This window comes from Corythoichthys intestinalis, chromosome 5 (genome assembly GCF_030265065.1).
Source record: "Corythoichthys intestinalis isolate RoL2023-P3 chromosome 5, ASM3026506v1, whole genome shotgun sequence".
NCBI lineage: Eukaryota > Metazoa > Chordata > Actinopteri > Syngnathiformes > Syngnathidae > Corythoichthys > Corythoichthys intestinalis.
Window position 1 is genome coordinate 29,260,973 of NC_080399.1, and position 18,089 is coordinate 29,279,061.

An 18,089-nucleotide genomic window follows, 5' to 3' on the forward strand; every position below is an offset into this window, starting at 1 on the left:
TTATGGATATCTTTGAGAAATGGCTTTCTTCTTGCCACTCTTCCATAAAGGCCAGATTTGTGCAGTGTACGACTGATTGTTGTCCTATGGACAGACTCTCCCACCTCAGCTGTAGATCTCTGCAGTTCATCCAGAGTGATCATGGGCCTCTTGGCTGCATCTCTGATCAGTTTTCTCCTTGTTTGAGAAGAAAGTTTGGAAGGACGGCCGGGTCTTGGTAGATTTGCAGTGGTCTGATGCTCCTTCCATTTCAATATGATGGCTTGCACAGTGCTCCTTGAGATGTTTAAAGCTTGGGAAATCTTTTTGTATCCAAATCCGGCTTTAAACTTCTCCACAACAGTATCTCGGACCTGCCTGCTGTGTTCCTTGGTTTTCATAATGCTCTCTGCACTTTAAACAGAACCCTGAGACTATCACAGAGCAGGTGCATTTATACGGAGACTTGATTACACACAGGTGGATTCTATTTATCATCATCGGTCATTTAGGACAACATTGGATCATTCAGAGATCCTCACTGAACTTCTGGAGTGAGTTTGCTGCACTGAAAGTAAAGGGGCCGAATAATATTGCACGCCCCACTTTTCAGTTTTTTATTTGTTAAAAAAGTTTAAATTATCCAATAAATGTTGTTCCACTTCACGATTGTGTCCCACTTGTTGTTGATTCTTGACAAAAAAATTAAATTTCATATCTTTATGTTTGAAGCCTGAAATGTGGCGAAAGGTTGCAAGATTCAAGGGGGCCGAATACTTTTGCAAGGCACTGTACTTGCACATACCTTGTTTATATTTAAAGACAGTCTCGCGTAAATTTCAAAATCTAAGAATGAAAAAAAAAAAAGACCCTCATCTGAAAACTATTCAAAAATATTATTTTACATTCTGCGACATTTAGTTTTTTAATTAATAATTGACTGGCTTTCAATACTTATTTTATCATATTTTACATTTGTCCAACAGATGGCGCTACTTGTTCTTTTGTAAAGCTTGCGGGCAGATATCGGACCATTTGCGCAGCTATAATCGTAATTGTCAGTATGTATATCTTTCATCCTCAGCTGGACTGAGCTCTTTGAGGAAACTCCAGCGCTTGTGTCTAGACCACAATCAGCTTGTCAGCACCAAAGGGTTGAGGGACGTCTGCAGCCTGCTGCACCTCAACTGTTCCCACAACCATTTGGTCAGCGCGGAGGGTCTGGAGAGTAACGTTCTTCTCCGAACGCTGGACCTGACCAGCAACAGCCTCACTGAGGTTTTCGCTGCAAATGTTTTGATATTAGAATATATTATGTATGACAGAATTAGAATATCTGAAACTTTTTAAAACTCTTAGGTCACTGCAGTCTTAGGTATAGAAAATATATTGAAAATTAAAAGGATAATAATTTTCAATATCATTATTGAAATTATTTATATGAATAAATATAATAATAATAACATATTTTTTTAATACATTGAAAAAACATGATTTGGAAATACTTAAAACAAAACTGAATTTAATTATGATTTAAAACTGAACTGGAAAAATGAAATGTATGTATATGTATGTAGAAAAGTCAATGACGAACATTTCTTAATGAGCAAAATTAGAAAATATAAAGGAAAAAAACGATATTAAAACTTTTGTTTTGCAATCATTTTTAAATTATACTTTTCAAAGTTTATTTACGTATATCAAAAAATAAAAGACCAAATATCCAATAAACCCCCCTCCCCCAACACTTAAAAAATGTCATTTTCTGTGATTAAAAATAAAATTAGTGTCTAAAAAGTATTATAAAAAGATTTTTTATAGTGATTTTGTTAAAATTACCACTTGAAATTAAATTCATTTGTTAAAAAGTCAACATTAATGTATAATTTTGAGACATTTTCAAAAGATAATTTATAGAGGGATGAATCTGTCAGGTCAGTAAATCAGAAGGTTATCTTACCAAGATGCAAAAATGAAGAAAATAATATATATTGTGTACAAAAGTATATATAATGAGTGTGTATAAAACTGTTAATGCAATTATGGGAAATAGTGACAATCTAAGCAATTTAAAAGACACAAGAAGCCATTAATCGTTTAAATTCTTGATTAAATTGTCCTCTTCTGGGTGATTGCACCATCTGACATTGATGGATGGACCCCACTTACCATCAGCAGGCTAACGTTGTTCTAACCCCCTGAACGGTCCTGTCGTTAAGTGACAACTAGGCTGTGTTCCTCCACTCAATCAGCCGCCAGCTCTGCACGATCATGTCCTCCTCGGGGAGCTGCGCCTGGATGACAACAGCCTAGCCTCACTGCGGCATCTCATCGCTACTTCGTGGCTGCCCCACTTGCACATGCTCACACTGGCTCACAACAGGTAAACTAAACAATAATGAAGAATAATATTCAGTAATATAGTATACGCATATAGTAGATATATATACACATACTCAGTAGCACCGACTTAGATGCTGCAGTGTAAAGTATGCAGTCAAATGAGTGCTGATGCAAAATGTCTTTACAATTTTGATGTATTAATTAATATGCTGTTTTCCTTTTTTTTTTTTTTTTTTTTTTTTAAGTGACGACCACCTACAGATAGGTTTTAAAAATTTCATTTCAATCAAGTGAAGGAATGTACAAACCCCAAGTTGGGAAAATAACAAACAAGCAAACAAAAAAAAGAACAGGGATTTACATTTAAAATGATTGAATATTTGCAAAAAACAAAACAAAAAAACAACAACACAAAATACAATAGGAATAGGAATTGATATCGGACATTAATATGTATGGTATTTGTAGTGTATTAAATTGAGTATATTATGAAGGGGATTTTAACATCATTATTTTGTTTTTGTTTTAATTGTTTAAATTTCACATGACCCAGTGGAAGAGTGGTTAGCACGTCCATCTCACAGTACTGACATTGTTTAATCCCAGCTCCAGTCTCCATGTGTGGAGTTTAGATGTTGTCCTCGTATGTGCATGGGTTTTCCGGGTACTCCGGTTTCCTCCCATATCCCATATTGAACACTCCAAATTGTCGGTAGGTGTGAGTGTATATGTGAATGTTGTCTCTATGTGCTCTGCGACTGGCTGGTAACAATTTCAGGGTGCCTGCCTCCTGCCCATTGTTAGCTGGGATAGGCTCCAGCACCCCCGTGATCCTTATGAGGATAAGTGCTTCAGAAGATGAATGAATGAATAAATACATTTCACAGTGTTTCCCAACTTCATTGGATCTTTGGTTGACTACATGTTTACATTTTACTTAGACACTGTTTTTATGTCACCTTTTTATTTGCTGAAAAGCTTGAAAATTAGTGAATGTGTATTTTAATAGAGTATATTTTGTTGAAAATACCCACAATAAACTTGTAGCTGTCAGATTACTAAAATATCAAGAACAGCTCTCTATTTGATGCAGTAGGCATAAAACTACAAGTACAATAACAAGCCATGTGAATGATTACCTCTTGATTGACAATGTCAATCAAAAGTGAAGACAAGAGTTTGCATTGGGTCTTTTTAGATTGTGTACAAAATAAACTGTCCTCCAGTGACATAAGATTGTCAAGTTTTATGTGCGCATGTGCAGTGTTAATAAAGTGTTTCTTTGTGTATTCAAGGCTCACACACCTGCCTAACATGGCTGTTCTCATATCTCTTGCTAACCTGGACCTGCGCTTCAACTGTCTGTCAGGTAATTGAAAATGTGCATTGCCTGAGAATGTGTGACAAAAGTGAAATTTCTAACGGTTTCATTTGGGAAAGAGGATTTAAGAAATTGGTTATTAATTTAGGACTTTGGTTGAGGAACAATTTAAACCCGTGTCTCAAAACACCTCTGCGCATTGTTTTTTTGTTCTTGTCAACTATACAGTGTTGGCATGTTTGTGTATATGTGAATAGCTGAATGAAAGGTCTTACCTGCTGCATTTTGTAGTTTGTCATTAATGACAATTAATCATTTAACCGGTTTCCTATGCAGATTTAAATTTAATATGAGAGATGTGCTTACCTATTCCATCGACAGACCAACTTGCACATGGTGGGGCTTAATTATATTAGTTGTCTATGCTAGTTAACGTAGCCATCTTGCTCCTAAATAACCTTGGCCTCTTTCCTCATTGTCAGGCTTCATCATTTGCTCTCAGATCTATTTGTTATGGTAGTTTAACATCAGGATTTATTTTTGTTTGCATACCCTTTTGTCGCGCTTCTGTCTGGGATTTACTCAGTTCAAAACAACTGGCTAACTAGCAGAAATGTTCTCCTAGACGTGAAGAACATATGCCAGAGTCTGGAAGGATGTTGTTCCCTGAAGGAGGTACACATCGCGGGGAATCCTTTGCAGAAGGAGAGCAGCAGGAGGTGAGATGAAAAAGACGCACAATGAAATATCACTTCCAGCCCATCAGTGTGATTTGTCAGAGCAACACATTCCCTACATTTTTCAGAATTTTCCTGTGGGATCAATAAAGTATCAAGCGACATTCCAACTTGAAGTTTAATTTCGTTGCTACTGATGTTTTGTGGTAAATGCAGTGACTTTCTCTATATCCTGAAGCATTCCATTGTCTCATATAACCTCAATATTCCTTAATTTCCGAATACGTTCCATTATTTAGTGCTGTCGTCGTTTCACTGTACGCAGACATTCATAGCACACATAATAATAATAAAAAAAATGCAGAGGACAAGTTCCTAAATTAATTCATCTTTCTGTATTCCTCTTTGTTAATTATCATTTAAACCAATCTTGTTCAACCGGTGTGCTGTGAGATATTGTCAGGTGTGCCGCGAGAAATTATCCAAAATAGCATTTTTTTTTTTTTTTCAACTTTGTCAGGCGGAATTGCAGTAGGAAGGAAGGAATAGGCCGAAAGTTCTCGGTTGTGTGCAGATGAGCGAGGTATTGCTCGTGTTGCGTTCAAAAACTACTCAGATTTCTAGCCATCAGTCACCCTGCTGTCCGTGACAATGTGGAACCCAGCACGTCTACTGTACATCATTTGATTAGATGACGCGTCAAGTGTCGATGTACACGAAAGTGTCCTTTCTGTTTTCTCTGTATGTGACGACCGTCAATCCTCCCCCTGTGTGTGGCTGATGGGTGGAAAGCCGAGCAGTTCTTGAACAGCTCCATGGTGCCAAGCAAGCTTAAACATCATCTCCAAACGAAATACCCGTCGCTTCAAACTACGGACTATTTTGTTCGCCTCTGTGAAAACACAGAGAAAAAGGCAACTTTTTTGAGAAAAACTACAAAGGTAAATGAGAAAGCCCAATAAAGACAGTTAGCTTGTTGCTAAGTCCAAAAAGTCCCACCTTGTGGCAGGGACATAAATACTATCTATCTGCAAAGCTATTGTCAGCGTGATGCTCGGCCCTAATGCCATTAAAGACATTGCTACAGTGTTCCTGTCTGATAATTCTTAGCTTTTCAAGCCTAACTACTAAAAAATAAAAACAGACACTAAGAGCTGATGAAGAAGGTTCCTGCCAGGATATCGGCTTTGTATTCATCTAAACAGGCTTAAGTTTCACACTGATTAAGTATAATTACTGAGAAATTATTTTTAGGGCTGTCAAACGATTAAAAATTTTAATCGAGTTAATCACAGCTTAAAAATCAATTAATCGTAATTAATCGCAATTCAAACCATCTCTAAAATATGCCATATTTTTCTCTAAATTATTGTTGGAATGAAAAGATAAGACACAAGACAGACATAAACATTCAAAATACAGTACATAATTACTGTATTTGTTTATTATAACAATAAACCCAAAAGATGGCATTAACATTATTAACATTTATGTGTATTTTGCATAGCTATTTGATTGGGAATGCCAGTTCTCTTTGCATCGAGCGGTTTTCTTTTTGTGAACATTATTTTTATGAGAGATAGGAATATTATTTTTGTTGTGCTTTCACTAAATGATACTGTACTACTTAACTGTTGGGCCCAAATGTATGATGGGAAGTTGGGCAACCATGACTGTCAGTGGTGGCTGCAAATGGTATACAGTATGTTCTGCGTTGTGTTCAGTTAGGCGTGTTAAGAAAAAGATAGTTTCCTGCTCCGCCCCATTGCATGATGGGAAGTTGGTCAACCATGACTGTCAGTAGTGGCTGCAAATGGTATACAATATGGTCTGTGTTGTGTTCAATTAAGCGTGTTAAGAAAAAGATCGTCTCCTGCTCCGCCCAAATGCATGATGGGAAGTTGGGCAACCATGACTGTTAGTAGTGACTGCTTAAGCCAAAAAAATGCGCGGTTCAATGAACGCCTGTGTCCACTTGCATTTCTCTGCCTTTTTGGTCTGAATGTGCTAAAACGGCGTCATTGGAAACTGTTTGCGGCAAAGCATGAACGGGTCATTCCGTCCAAATATTTTGACGTGATTAATTTAAAAAATTAATGACCGCCCGTTAACGCGATAAATTTGACAGCCCTAATGTTTTTACAATCAAAGATACTGTACAGAAAGTAATTTTGGAACATTTTTGGTTTGTGGTGTTCCGCGAGATTTTTTCCAATGTAAAAACGTGCCGCGACTCAGAAAAGGTTGAATAACACTGATTTAAACCATTCGAACCTAAAAATGTTCAATTTAAAATTTTGTTATTGAAACCATTTTTAGTGCTTCTCATATTGTCAATCAATTCACACCAGTCCAACTTCAAAATGATCAACATTTTCAGGATATCTACTAAACTATTTTCCTCACTCTCCAAGTTCCCGGTACACTGGTACTTCTTCTTCCTGGAAGTAGTCTCGTAACCCGAAAATTACGTAAGACGTGTTTTCCATGTAAATGCTCTAATCTGTTCCAAGCACTTCTGAAATGCCATGTTAAATGCTATAATTGGGGTAAAACCGGAATAAAACAACAGACAAACACTTTTGAATCATTCCATATACCTAACCCAACTGTTAATATCTGTAATTAAGTTGATAATAAAACATAATGCAAAGGAAAAAAAAAATCTTACATTTCGAGTAAGGCAGTGTCCTCTTTCACGAGATCGTTTGTACCTAACTCTTATCCCACTCTTCATGACACAAAAACGTGAGGTGACCTGTGCTCTAATGTGCTACTAATGTAGTGAACCGTGTATGGGCTTAAAAAAAAAAAAAAAAAAAAAAACGAGACAAAAACGCGAGACTTCTTCTCTTTTGGCTCAGTCGTCGACCCTCAATAATAACACAGTCGCGCCTTTGCACGTCATCATACTGCGACACTCAAATTGAAACGTCATCAACAATAGGCCAATAGGAGAGCAGAATCCCATTACTATAGCATGATCAGAAAGATTATGACCTATAGGGCAGCATGATCTTTATGGCGCGATATTGAAAAGCAGGAAGTACATACGTATGGCGGAAAACACAGACAAGACTGAAAAAGCAGTTTCTGCTCTTTCACCCCTCTTTAAAATAAACTGTTGTATTTTAAGCCAAAAGAACTGTTGTGCTTGATAGAAAAATATGTCTATATGCTGCCAAAGCAGATTCATGGCGCACTAAGCCTCCGAACTATTTTTAATTTGTCCGTTTTACCCTGAAAACCCCAGTTTACAGACGTCGTGCAACCGCTTTTGTTTCAACCTATTCATAAAAAGAAGGTGAGTAATTATATTTGTCATTCAAAATGTCTGTCATTTTTAGCTTAGAATCATTAATTGATGTCTAATATTTTGTTTAAAAAGCGACTTAAAAAAATTATTTACTCACATATTTTAAACTTTTAAACGAATTACGTCACAATGAAAAAATTGGCATCTGTAAAAAAGTCATGGATATCTGCCTCATAACGATAGCTTAATTGTATTTTATTTGTTACTGTTGCATTTTCCCCGATATGTTAGATGATAAATAATCGATCCAAACATAAAAAAAAAAAAAAGAAAACTAACATTTAAAAGGGTAACTATATGAAAAAGAAAATCTAAACCACTCCTTGTTGTCTGCGATTTCTGCATTGCGACCCTTGTTATATCACCATGTTTCACCCATAAAATGAAAAAACAATCTGGCTGTGGCCATTCACAATTGTGTCTTGACACTCAGTGATACTTGCTACATGGAGTTTTTGGATCGAAACAAGGTAAGTACGCGATAATATCTCGTTAAAATCGTGGCGTCTTTAATTCTGCTCTCGCGTGTTCTCACCTCCAATTAGGGTTGTACATTTGTTTTTTTTTTTTTAAATGCCTTCCTGTTCAAAATTTTTCTTCCCCCGGAAAATTGAGATTTTAAGCTTTCCAATGATGTATCACACATGCATTTCGGACAATTTAGAGAGTTGGCCAAATTGAGGGTCTCAGAGCCGAACCTCAAGTCACCTGAGTGTTTTCCGCCGTATCTTTTAATGGCATAGTATTGCATAGTATTTTTGCCTCTCGTAACCTGTAATTTCTTTCTTAATAAGAGGCAATATGTTCCCATTTAGGCATGTCGTAACCTGATAATTACGTTTGTAGAGACGTTCGCAAGTAAAGGTACCACTGCATTTAATTAAAATACTCAAATTAACACTGAAAATTTACATATCACTCTTCGCACATTTCACAGCAGACTAAAACCATTCCAACATCAGCTCACACTGGACAGTTTGAGAAGACTTTTTCAACTTTCAATAGTTGGTGCATAAAGAGACATTACACATTATCCTTCTTCTTCCACATTTCATTTCATCTAGTCAGAGGGCATAGGCTGATGACCATAGTGAGGTTAAGCGAAATAGATACAGACCATGTCATTTCAGCATCACCACTTCAGCATTTTGCATGCTATTTGCACAGAAATCACAATCACATTTCCATGAGTTTATACAATAAATATGCACAGAACCCTTCTATGGGCGTGTGTCTGTGACCAAAACGACCATTCTGTAATGACAACAGGTCCAAAACAAAAATGAACTTCCTGCCAAAAAAGCCATTAATGCTTGGCTTTGTGATAATTGTGTTTAGAATTTTTGTCTCATGGAGCAAAATTTGAGGAGCCAAACACAAGCGGGATGATTTTGTTTTAAGATGGTAACCCCTTGATGTGTTTAAGAACACATGTTGTGAAGTTTTCCACCACTTTAAAACAGTTCTCTAAAACAAGTGGATAAATAAAACCTCCCTGGCATTTCAACATAACTAACATGACTTGTACCACAATATTTGAAATAATGTCTTTTGTCATGTTGGAGATGCAGTTTGTTGCAAACGACGATTGAGTCATTGTAAGCTTCAGTGTTGTCAAGTGATCAACTGTAGGCCTGTTTTACTATGATGGATGCTAAATGTCTTGTTTACACAGATTGCGAGCACTGCTGGTTGCTGTGTGGTACATGATTTACAAAGATTGCAATCTTTGACTACTATCTCAAACATTTTGTGCTAAATTGCATTCTCAGTCACACTAAGAGATTTTGCACATTGTTGGCAACTGCTCGGTTTGAGGGCTTTAAAATGTGATGTTTTCCACCAGGGAACATTTGTGGGAGCAACAAGAGTACAAAATGAATTTCAAATTTAAAGTTATATAATAAGAATTGTTAGTGGGAGAGGCAAACTGACATTACTGGGTTACAGAAAACGAATTGGTAGCTTCAATAATTTTCAAGCCACACACCGCATATTTTTGTTTGATTTAACTATGCTTGGCTACTGTTTGTACGTACAGTGTGTGGCCATGTTGCAAAACATTGCATTTAACTTGAGACAACACACAAAACTGATCTGGGAGAGACCAGCAACAATTCTCACTGTGTTCTAGAATTCAAAGTTGCATGAAAATCCAGTTAAATGTTTTGTCAAATGATATGGTAAGACTCCATCATGTGGCTGGCTATAAGTGAACTCAGTTCGTACGGAAGCTCCAAAAATGATTGCTGAATAGATCATATGTTGCGATTATTTTTGAATCCCTCACGTCTAGCTTCGCTTGAAGTTCTTGCTAGACATGGGAAGGGAAACTTGCTGTAGAGGGAATGTTGTTTAAATAACATGAATGGTGACATCCAATTTTGAGAAATTTAGACTGGATCCCTGACAGCATTGTCACATTTTATAAAATAGCAGGAAAATTGATTAATTTTTTACAATCACAAATAGAGCTGAGACGATTACTCGAATAATTCGAGTAACTTGATTTTAAAAATTGATCGAGGAATTTTCTCCGTCTCGAAGAATCGTTTAATTTTGCCAGTTCTAAGCATGATGTTCTGCCCAGACTACTTTTGATGCGGCATAACGCGCTGACGTCACATGCGTGCAGGAGGAATAGAGAGGCAGTGGATACATTTGATTTCAACCACGCATGAATATAGAGGTAACGACTAAGAAGCCGACGAAAGCGAAGAGTAAGGCACCAAGTAAAAGCACAAAACGTCAAAAGTTTGGGAGCATTTCAAGATGGAGACCAAGGCGAACACTGTTTCATGTATTGACTGTAAGACAGTGCTTGCATAACAGTACCCATGCCCGGCCCTGGCTACCCGCGGCCCCGCTGGCGCTTCCGCACCTCCGGCTGGACCCCACAACTAATGACCGCCCCCGAAACCTGGGCCGGGCGCCACCGCGTGACCCGTCCGCCTAGTCCCCCTCCACCGAAGGCACCCCGTTTACTCCGAAAGCGGAGGGGCGATACTCGGGACAAGGTAAAATTAAGCTAACGTAGCTCTAATAAATAGGATTAACGTTACTGTACCTTGCTAACGTAACGTTATCCCTGTGGTACGCCAGATTTCTATTAATTATGACTACTGTCGATGCGTGGCTAACGTGTCTTTCATACGGGCTTTATTTAATCTGTAAAAACACAGAGCTACAGAGTGATGAGGGTGTAAAATAAAAACATAATAAAGCTAACTCTCATTTTTAGCTCGGTAGTCATTGATGGATAAAACAGCAAGTAGCACTGGTGCCTAATGTGCTCCAATACAGCAAGTATCATACATTTATTTTTGAACACTGCAAAACTCAAAATCCTATCAGGACTTACAATTTAGACTTCAACTTAAAACTTAACTAGAACTTAAAAATATCTTGACAGAAATGGAAATTCAATTGAAACAGGTGGGAAAAACTTTTAAGTGAGGTAAGAAATAAGAATTTCTTTTCTAAGATATTAAATTTATTGAATGAAAGCAGTGAATTTGTCGTTTTTTTTCCTAGTCACATCTGAGATGCAATTGTTGGCAACAATGTGCATCTATCACGGTCCCAGTTGAAGCCTGGGATCCTGGGTCCCAGGCTCCCAGTTGAAGCCTGGGACTGTGTGCTTTGGTCAGATGAGACCAAGATTGAGCTTTTTGGCAACAAACACTCTAAGTGGGTCTGGCGTGCCACGAAAGATGCGCATGCTGAAAAGCACCTCATACCCACTGTGAAGTATGGGGGTGGGTCAGTGATGCTGTGGGGCTGTTTCGCTTACAAAGGCCCTGGGAACCTTGTTAGGGTGCATGTCATCATGAATGCTTTGAAATACCAGAACATTTTAAACCAAAATCTGTTGCCCTCTGCCCGAAAGCTGAAGATGGGTCGTCACTGGGTCTTTCAGCAAGACAATGACCCTAAACATATGGCCAAATCAACACAGAAATGGTTCACCAGACACAAAATCAAGCTCCTCCCAATGGCCATCTCAGTCCCCAGACCTTGTTTTGTTGGCAAAAGGGGGTTGTACAAAGTATTAACACCAGGGGTGCTAATAATTGTGACACACATTATTTGATGTCAAATAATTTTTTCTGTAGGTGGGATTTTTTCCCCCACTGAATAAATGCACTTGTATTGAAGGTTTGATTTTTTTCTTTTTTTTCCATTAAGGTCCCATATTATTTGAATAAAAAAAAAACATTATTAGAAGCTGAAAAACACATCTTAACCAGGGGTGCCAATAATTATGTAGGGCACTGTAAAATGAAGACACTGATTGTCTAAAATGGTTCAATAGTAGATGAAATATCTTGTTTTCTTATGTATATTCATAATTGCTCTTTACCTAAAAAAAAAAAAAAAAAAGTCTGTTTTATCCGATTACTCGATTAACCGATGGAATTTTCAGTAGAATACTCGATTACTAAAATATTCGATAGCTGCAGCCCTAATTACAAATACAATTTACTCAGAAATGGGTATTTTTATGTGAGTTACATCATGAGTCTTACATTTTGCAATGTGTTGCTTTTTTATATACAGTATACTGTAAAACTATTTATAAAACATGGCTCTAATCATAATTTATTCAGTGTTTAAATTTATATTAAAATAGTCATGGATGTGCCCATTAGTTTTTTTCTTCGTTAGACTCTAAAAACAGATAAAAAGTACAGTAAATTTTATTTCATATGACTGCTTCAAAATGGGATATGGAAAAGACTGTCCCCCCACGCTTCATTCAACTTAGTTTGACCCCTTCAGGTGCCTAAAAGTAGAATTTACACTTTGTATTTTCACTTGGCTGCCTTTCATCCAGATCCAGTGAAAACAGTGGCGAGTATTAAGAACCTTATCACTGTAGAAGGTAACACTGATCCGATAAATTTAGCTCCCATCTTAAAAGGAGGCTTTATGAAGGAAAGTCCTCGCTTCTTGAAATTTAGTAAGAGGGGAATGCAGATGATATATAGCAGTGCACAAAAGTCTATGTGTTGTTTTAACAATTCTGTGCTGAGAAGCATGTTACCAAGGGGCGCACGGACCTCCAGTGGAAAACCATCATTTGTATTTAGGGAGAAGTGGTGGACACATAGATAGAATAGAACAGAATATAATAGAATACATTTAAAAAAAAAAAAATCCACACTTAGGTCACAGCTAGGTGACATGCACTAGTTGCATGATCAAACAATGGCTCTACAGACTAATCCGAGCAAAACGACCGGAAGTACCCTGTCCGCCATTGCAGGAGTGTGCTGCCGCCCCGCTCACAGCTAACATTAGCTAACCTTACGGGTTACTGAATTCGTCAGCGGAATTAGACCTGTTTTCTTTTTGTGGATACATATATTTTCATGATGTCAAGTGGACATACATGTTCCGACATCAACTGTGCCAACAATAGCATGAAAATTCTACAATGGAAAAAAAGTACAGTATGTGAAAAACACAAACCTTCACTGCCCAAGTAAGAGACTGCCCATGCACGTTGCCATAAAGTTTACATCAATTTCCTGGACACGCAGAGGACCAAGAAGTTAGGAAAAAGTGAGTGAAATATATCAACAGAAAGGACTTTGTCCCAAATCATAACAGCAAAGCTAACAAGCTAGTAGCTTGCAACATACAGTGGGGCAAATAAGTATTTAGTCAACCACCAATTGTGCAAGTTCTCCTTCTTGAAAAGATAAGAGAGGCCTGTAATTGTCAACATGGGTAAACCTCAACCATGAGAGACAGAATGTGGAAAGAAAAACAGAAAATCACATTGTTTGATTTTTAAAGAATTTATTTCCAAATTAGAGTGGAAAATAAGTATTTGGTCACCTACAAGCAAGCAAGAATTCTGGCTGTCAAAGAGGTCTAACTTCTTCTAACGAGGTCTAACGAGGCTCCACTTGTACCTGTATTAATGGCACCTGTTTTAACTCATTATCGGTATAAAAGACACCTGTCCACAATTTCAGTCAGTCACACTCCAAACTCCACTATGGCCAAGACCAAAGAGCTGTCGAAGTACACCATAGACAAAATTGTAGACCTGCACCAGGCTGGGAAGACTGAATCTGCAATAGGCAAAACGCTTGGTGTAAAGAAATCAACCATGGGAGCAATTATTAGAGAATGGAAGACATACAAGACCACTGATAATCTCCCTCAGTCTGGGGCACCATGCAAGATCTTGCCCCGTGGCATCAAAATAAGAATGGTGAGCAAAAATCCCAGAACCACACCTAGTGAATGACCTACAGAGAGCTGGGACCACAGTAACAAAGGCTACTATCAGTAACACAATGCGCCGCCAGGGACTCAAATTCTGCACTGCCAGACGTGTCACCCTGCTGAAGCCAGAACACGTCCAAGCCCATCTGCGGTTCGCTAGAGAGCATTTGGATGATCCAGAAGAGGACTGGGAGAATGTGTTACGGTCAGAGGAAACCAAAATAGAAATTTTTGGTAGAAACACAGGTTCTCGTGTTTGGAGGAGAAAGAATTCTGAATTGCATCTGAAAAACACCATACCCACTGTGAAGCATGGGGGTGGAAGCATCATGCTTTGGGGCTGTTTTTCTGCAAAGGGACCAGGATGACTGATCTGTGTAAAGGAAAGAATGAATGTGGCCATGTATCGAGAGATTTTGAGTGAAAATCTCCTTCCATCAGCAAGGGCATTGAAGGTGAGACGTGGCTGGGTCTTTCAGCATGACAATGATCCTAAACACACAGTCAGGGCAACAAAAGAGTGGCTTCGTAAGAAGCATTTCAAGGTCCCGGAGTGCCCTAGCCAGTCTCCAGATCTCAACCCCATAGAAAATTTGTGGAGGGAGTTGAAAGTCTGTGTTGCCCAACGACAACCCCAAAACATCACTGCTCTAGAGGAGATCTGTATGGAGAAATGGGCCAAAATGCCAGCAACAATGTGTGAAAAGCTTGTGAAGAAGTTATTGCCAACAAAGGGATTGAGATCTTGGAGCAAGAAATTGTGAACACCCCAGATCTAGAGCTTCATAGTATGTACTTGAATACCGCGGAATACTTTTTTAACCCAAATTTTATTTATTTATTTATTTTTCAAATCATGATATTTTGTTTGTATTAAGTCATATACTTTTATATGTCTTTTTAAGACAACCCAGTATACATGATATCCCAAAGTACTTGCTTGATCAGTCAGGTCTCTTAACTCACTGTGTGATTGAATTAAATGTTGGAGATTGGAAAAACAAGGTGCACAGCAAAAAAAATTAAATTATGTAAATAAATAAAATTGTAAATTGGTCTACAGGTTATATTTTTTTCTTCATATAATTGAGACTATCAGCAAAAGATTATGTTAATATTGGAACCATCAGTAGGCTACCATTGATCCCCACTTTTTTCATGATCCAAACTCAAACATTTTTGGCATTTTTGTGAAAAATATTACTGTATTTCAACAAATTGTCCTTTCACTGAGCTCAAATACACCACTTTAGTCACTTAATTTTTGCCTACATACCACAGATGAAATGTTTTCCAGTTGACGAAAGGAAATCCATTATGCATCTTTTATATTTCCTTTAATTTAGTGTTTTTCAATGACAAAATGACGAAGATGAGAATTTGCCGTAACAGCGCACGGACATAAATGATTTGTTTTTTTCCATTCGACTTGTACACTCCCCACCTCAGTGAGCTCATATGAGGTCGGAGAGGGTTTTATTTATTTAGGTTTTGGTCTACGTTTGAAGAGCCCCAGACAACATGCCCACAGGCATGCAACAGAATCCAAATCTGTGTCAGCGAGACGACACGTGCTAAACAAAAACACCGTTAGACTGTGGCGGGCGGCAATGTGCTGTCAATCACCAATTAGGAATAGGAATAGGATTTTTTTTTAAACATCTTGTGTTTAATTTTGAGTACCATAAAGCAGCCTTTTCCAAAAATGACAAGCCCACTTCAATGTTTCAGTGTTTTTGGCGTTCCTCCTGGCCCCTGCACACACACACAGAAAAAATTTTTTTTTTTTTCATTTTATGTCAAAATGTTAGTGTTTTACTGAAAGGAATGGTTCCTATTTAATTTTTTTTTTTCTTTTTTTTAAACTTTCAATTGCAATTATCGCTTGGGAGTACTTGCTGTATTTTGTGTCAAATAATTTTCTAACCGTTAGCTTTCATGGTGAATAATCCTTAAGCATTTGAACAGTGTTGCTGTAGGGGTTGAGTAGTTTGCTGAAAAAGGACCTATTCAAAAGATGCTTTGAAGATCATAGCCAAGGTATAGTCCCCATTTTATAAATATACGGCGTTTTCTGATTTAGTCCTCTTTAAGAACCCATCTCATGTTCAGCGAAATATCGTATGCTGTTCTTCGTATCTATTATGAATATATCTTTTGTTTATCTTTTTCTTTAAACAACAAATTTGTAGCCCAAGGGTTTAAAACAATTAAAAAAAAAAAAAAAAAAAAAAAGAATTATTATTGGCGTTCCCCAGTGTCTCACAGAGTTTCGAGCTCTATATTTTCCCACATTTGAATGCCCCAGAAAAGTCTGTTTCTCTGGCAGATACTTGGGATTCCTTCTCTTGGACATCCTTAGCCTCGGGCCGCCTTTATAATCACAACAGACACTGCCACTCATTGGGTCCCCTACCCTTAAAAGCCTACTACTTAGAAGCACTTCTTAGACTTTTGAAAGTTCTGAACTACTTTTTTTGGTGCATGACTGTTGTTGAGATTATTTCATATTACAAAACGACTATCTGAGAGTATGTATTACTATTATTAGAGTACATATTACCATATTTGGTTACTGGACCCTCTAGGATTTCTGAAGAAATTTGGGTGTGGGTCCTTGGAACATTTATGGCATATCTACCCAATGTTGTCTGGTTCCTTTTTTGTTGTTGTTTGCTTCCTTTCGGATTTACATTGTGTATTTAACCTGGCTGCTTTAAAACATTAAGCTTTTTTGCCCTCAAAAACGTTTTAGTTATTGTTTTCAAGATATGCACAGAAAATTCAGTGGTAGAAAATGTTTGGCCGAAATGTGACTAAAAATGTCGTTTTGGTTTCACACTTTTGTACCGAAATATTAGTACAGAAACTGAAAAGTGCTATAGCGCAACTTAAATATGATCAAATAAACATTCGTTTGTTATTCAGAGTATTAAGAATTACATTAAAAAGTATTTAAAAAAAAAAATAACAAAAACACTAAAATGTAAATAATACCGGTAGGTGGCGACCGGTTTAGAGTGGACTCTGCCTTTCGCCCGAGGTCAGCTGGAAAAGGCTCCATCACCCGTGAGGATATGTTAATAATGGATAATAATTTGCTTGTGGGGATTTATATATGTATACAGTTTTGGCCAAAAGTATTGGCACCCCTGCAATTCTGACAGATTATGCTCAATTTCTCCCAGAAAATGATTGCAATTACAAATCGTTTGGTAGTAATATCTTAATTTATTTTACTTGCAATGGAAAAACACAAAAAAGAATGGGAAAAAAATCATTGTTATTTTACACAAAACTCCAGAAAAATGGGCTGGACAAAAGTATTGTCACCCTCAGCCTAATACTTGGTACCACAACCTTTAGCCGGAAAAACTGCTAACGACCGCTTCCGGTATACATCAATGAGTTTCTTACAATACTCTGCTGGAATTTTAGACCATTCTTCTTTGGTCAACTGCTCCAGGTCTCTGAGATTTGAAGGGTGCATTCTCCAAACTGGCATTTTCAGATCTCTCCACAGGTGTTCTATGGGATTCATGTCTGGACTCATTGCTGGCCACTTTAGAAGTGCTTTCTCCCAAACCATTTTCTAGTGCTTTTTGAAGTGTGTTTTGGGTCATCGTCCTGCTGGAAGACCCTTGACCTCTGAGGGAGACCCAGCTTTCTCACACTGGGTCCTACATTATGCTGCAAAATTTGTTGGTAATCTTTAGACTTCATAATGCCTTGCATACAGTCAAGCAGTCCAGTGCCAGAAGCAGCAAAGAAACCCCAAAACATCAGGGAACCTCCACTATGTTTGACTGTGGGGACCGTGTTCTTTTCTTTGAAGGCCTCGTTTTTATTCCTGTAAACTCTGTTGCTGCCTTTTCCCAAAAAGCTCTACTTTTGTCTCATCTGACCAGAGAACATTCTTTCAAAACATTTTTGGCTTGCTCAGGTAATTTTTGGCAAACTCCAGCCTGGCTTTGGGTAAGAAGTGGGGTCTTTATGGGTATCCTACCATAGAGTCCTTTTTCATTCAGATGCCGACGGATAGTACGGGTTGACACTGTTGTATCCCCGGACTGCAGGACAGCTTGAACTTGTTTGGATGTTACTCGAGGTTCTTTATCCACAATCCACACAATCCTTCGTTTAAATCTGTCGTCAGTTTTTCTTTTCGGTCCCCATCTAGGGAGGTTAGCCTATCACACAAATTAGAGAA

General features: G+C 37.8%; 1 protein-coding gene across 5 annotated transcripts in view; it reads left to right on the forward strand.

Annotated features, from left to right (window-relative positions):
- Window positions 1–18,089, forward strand: part of lrriq1 (leucine-rich repeats and IQ motif containing 1) — an 86,592-nt gene that overhangs the window by 21,481 nt on the left and 47,022 nt on the right. For all 5 annotated transcript variants that reach the window (XR_009063293.1, XR_009063294.1, XM_057837292.1 and 2 more), the window contains exons 10-13: window positions 1,064–1,257; window positions 2,232–2,362; window positions 3,618–3,691; window positions 4,269–4,362. Coding sequence is in view for 3 of the 5 variants with exons in the window: in XM_057837292.1 (XP_057693275.1) it covers window positions 1,064–1,257; window positions 2,232–2,362; window positions 3,618–3,691; window positions 4,269–4,362 (493 nt within the window). In the remaining 2 variants the exon portion in view is untranslated. The remainder of the gene's footprint in view (window positions 1–1,063; window positions 1,258–2,231; window positions 2,363–3,617; window positions 3,692–4,268; window positions 4,363–18,089) is intronic.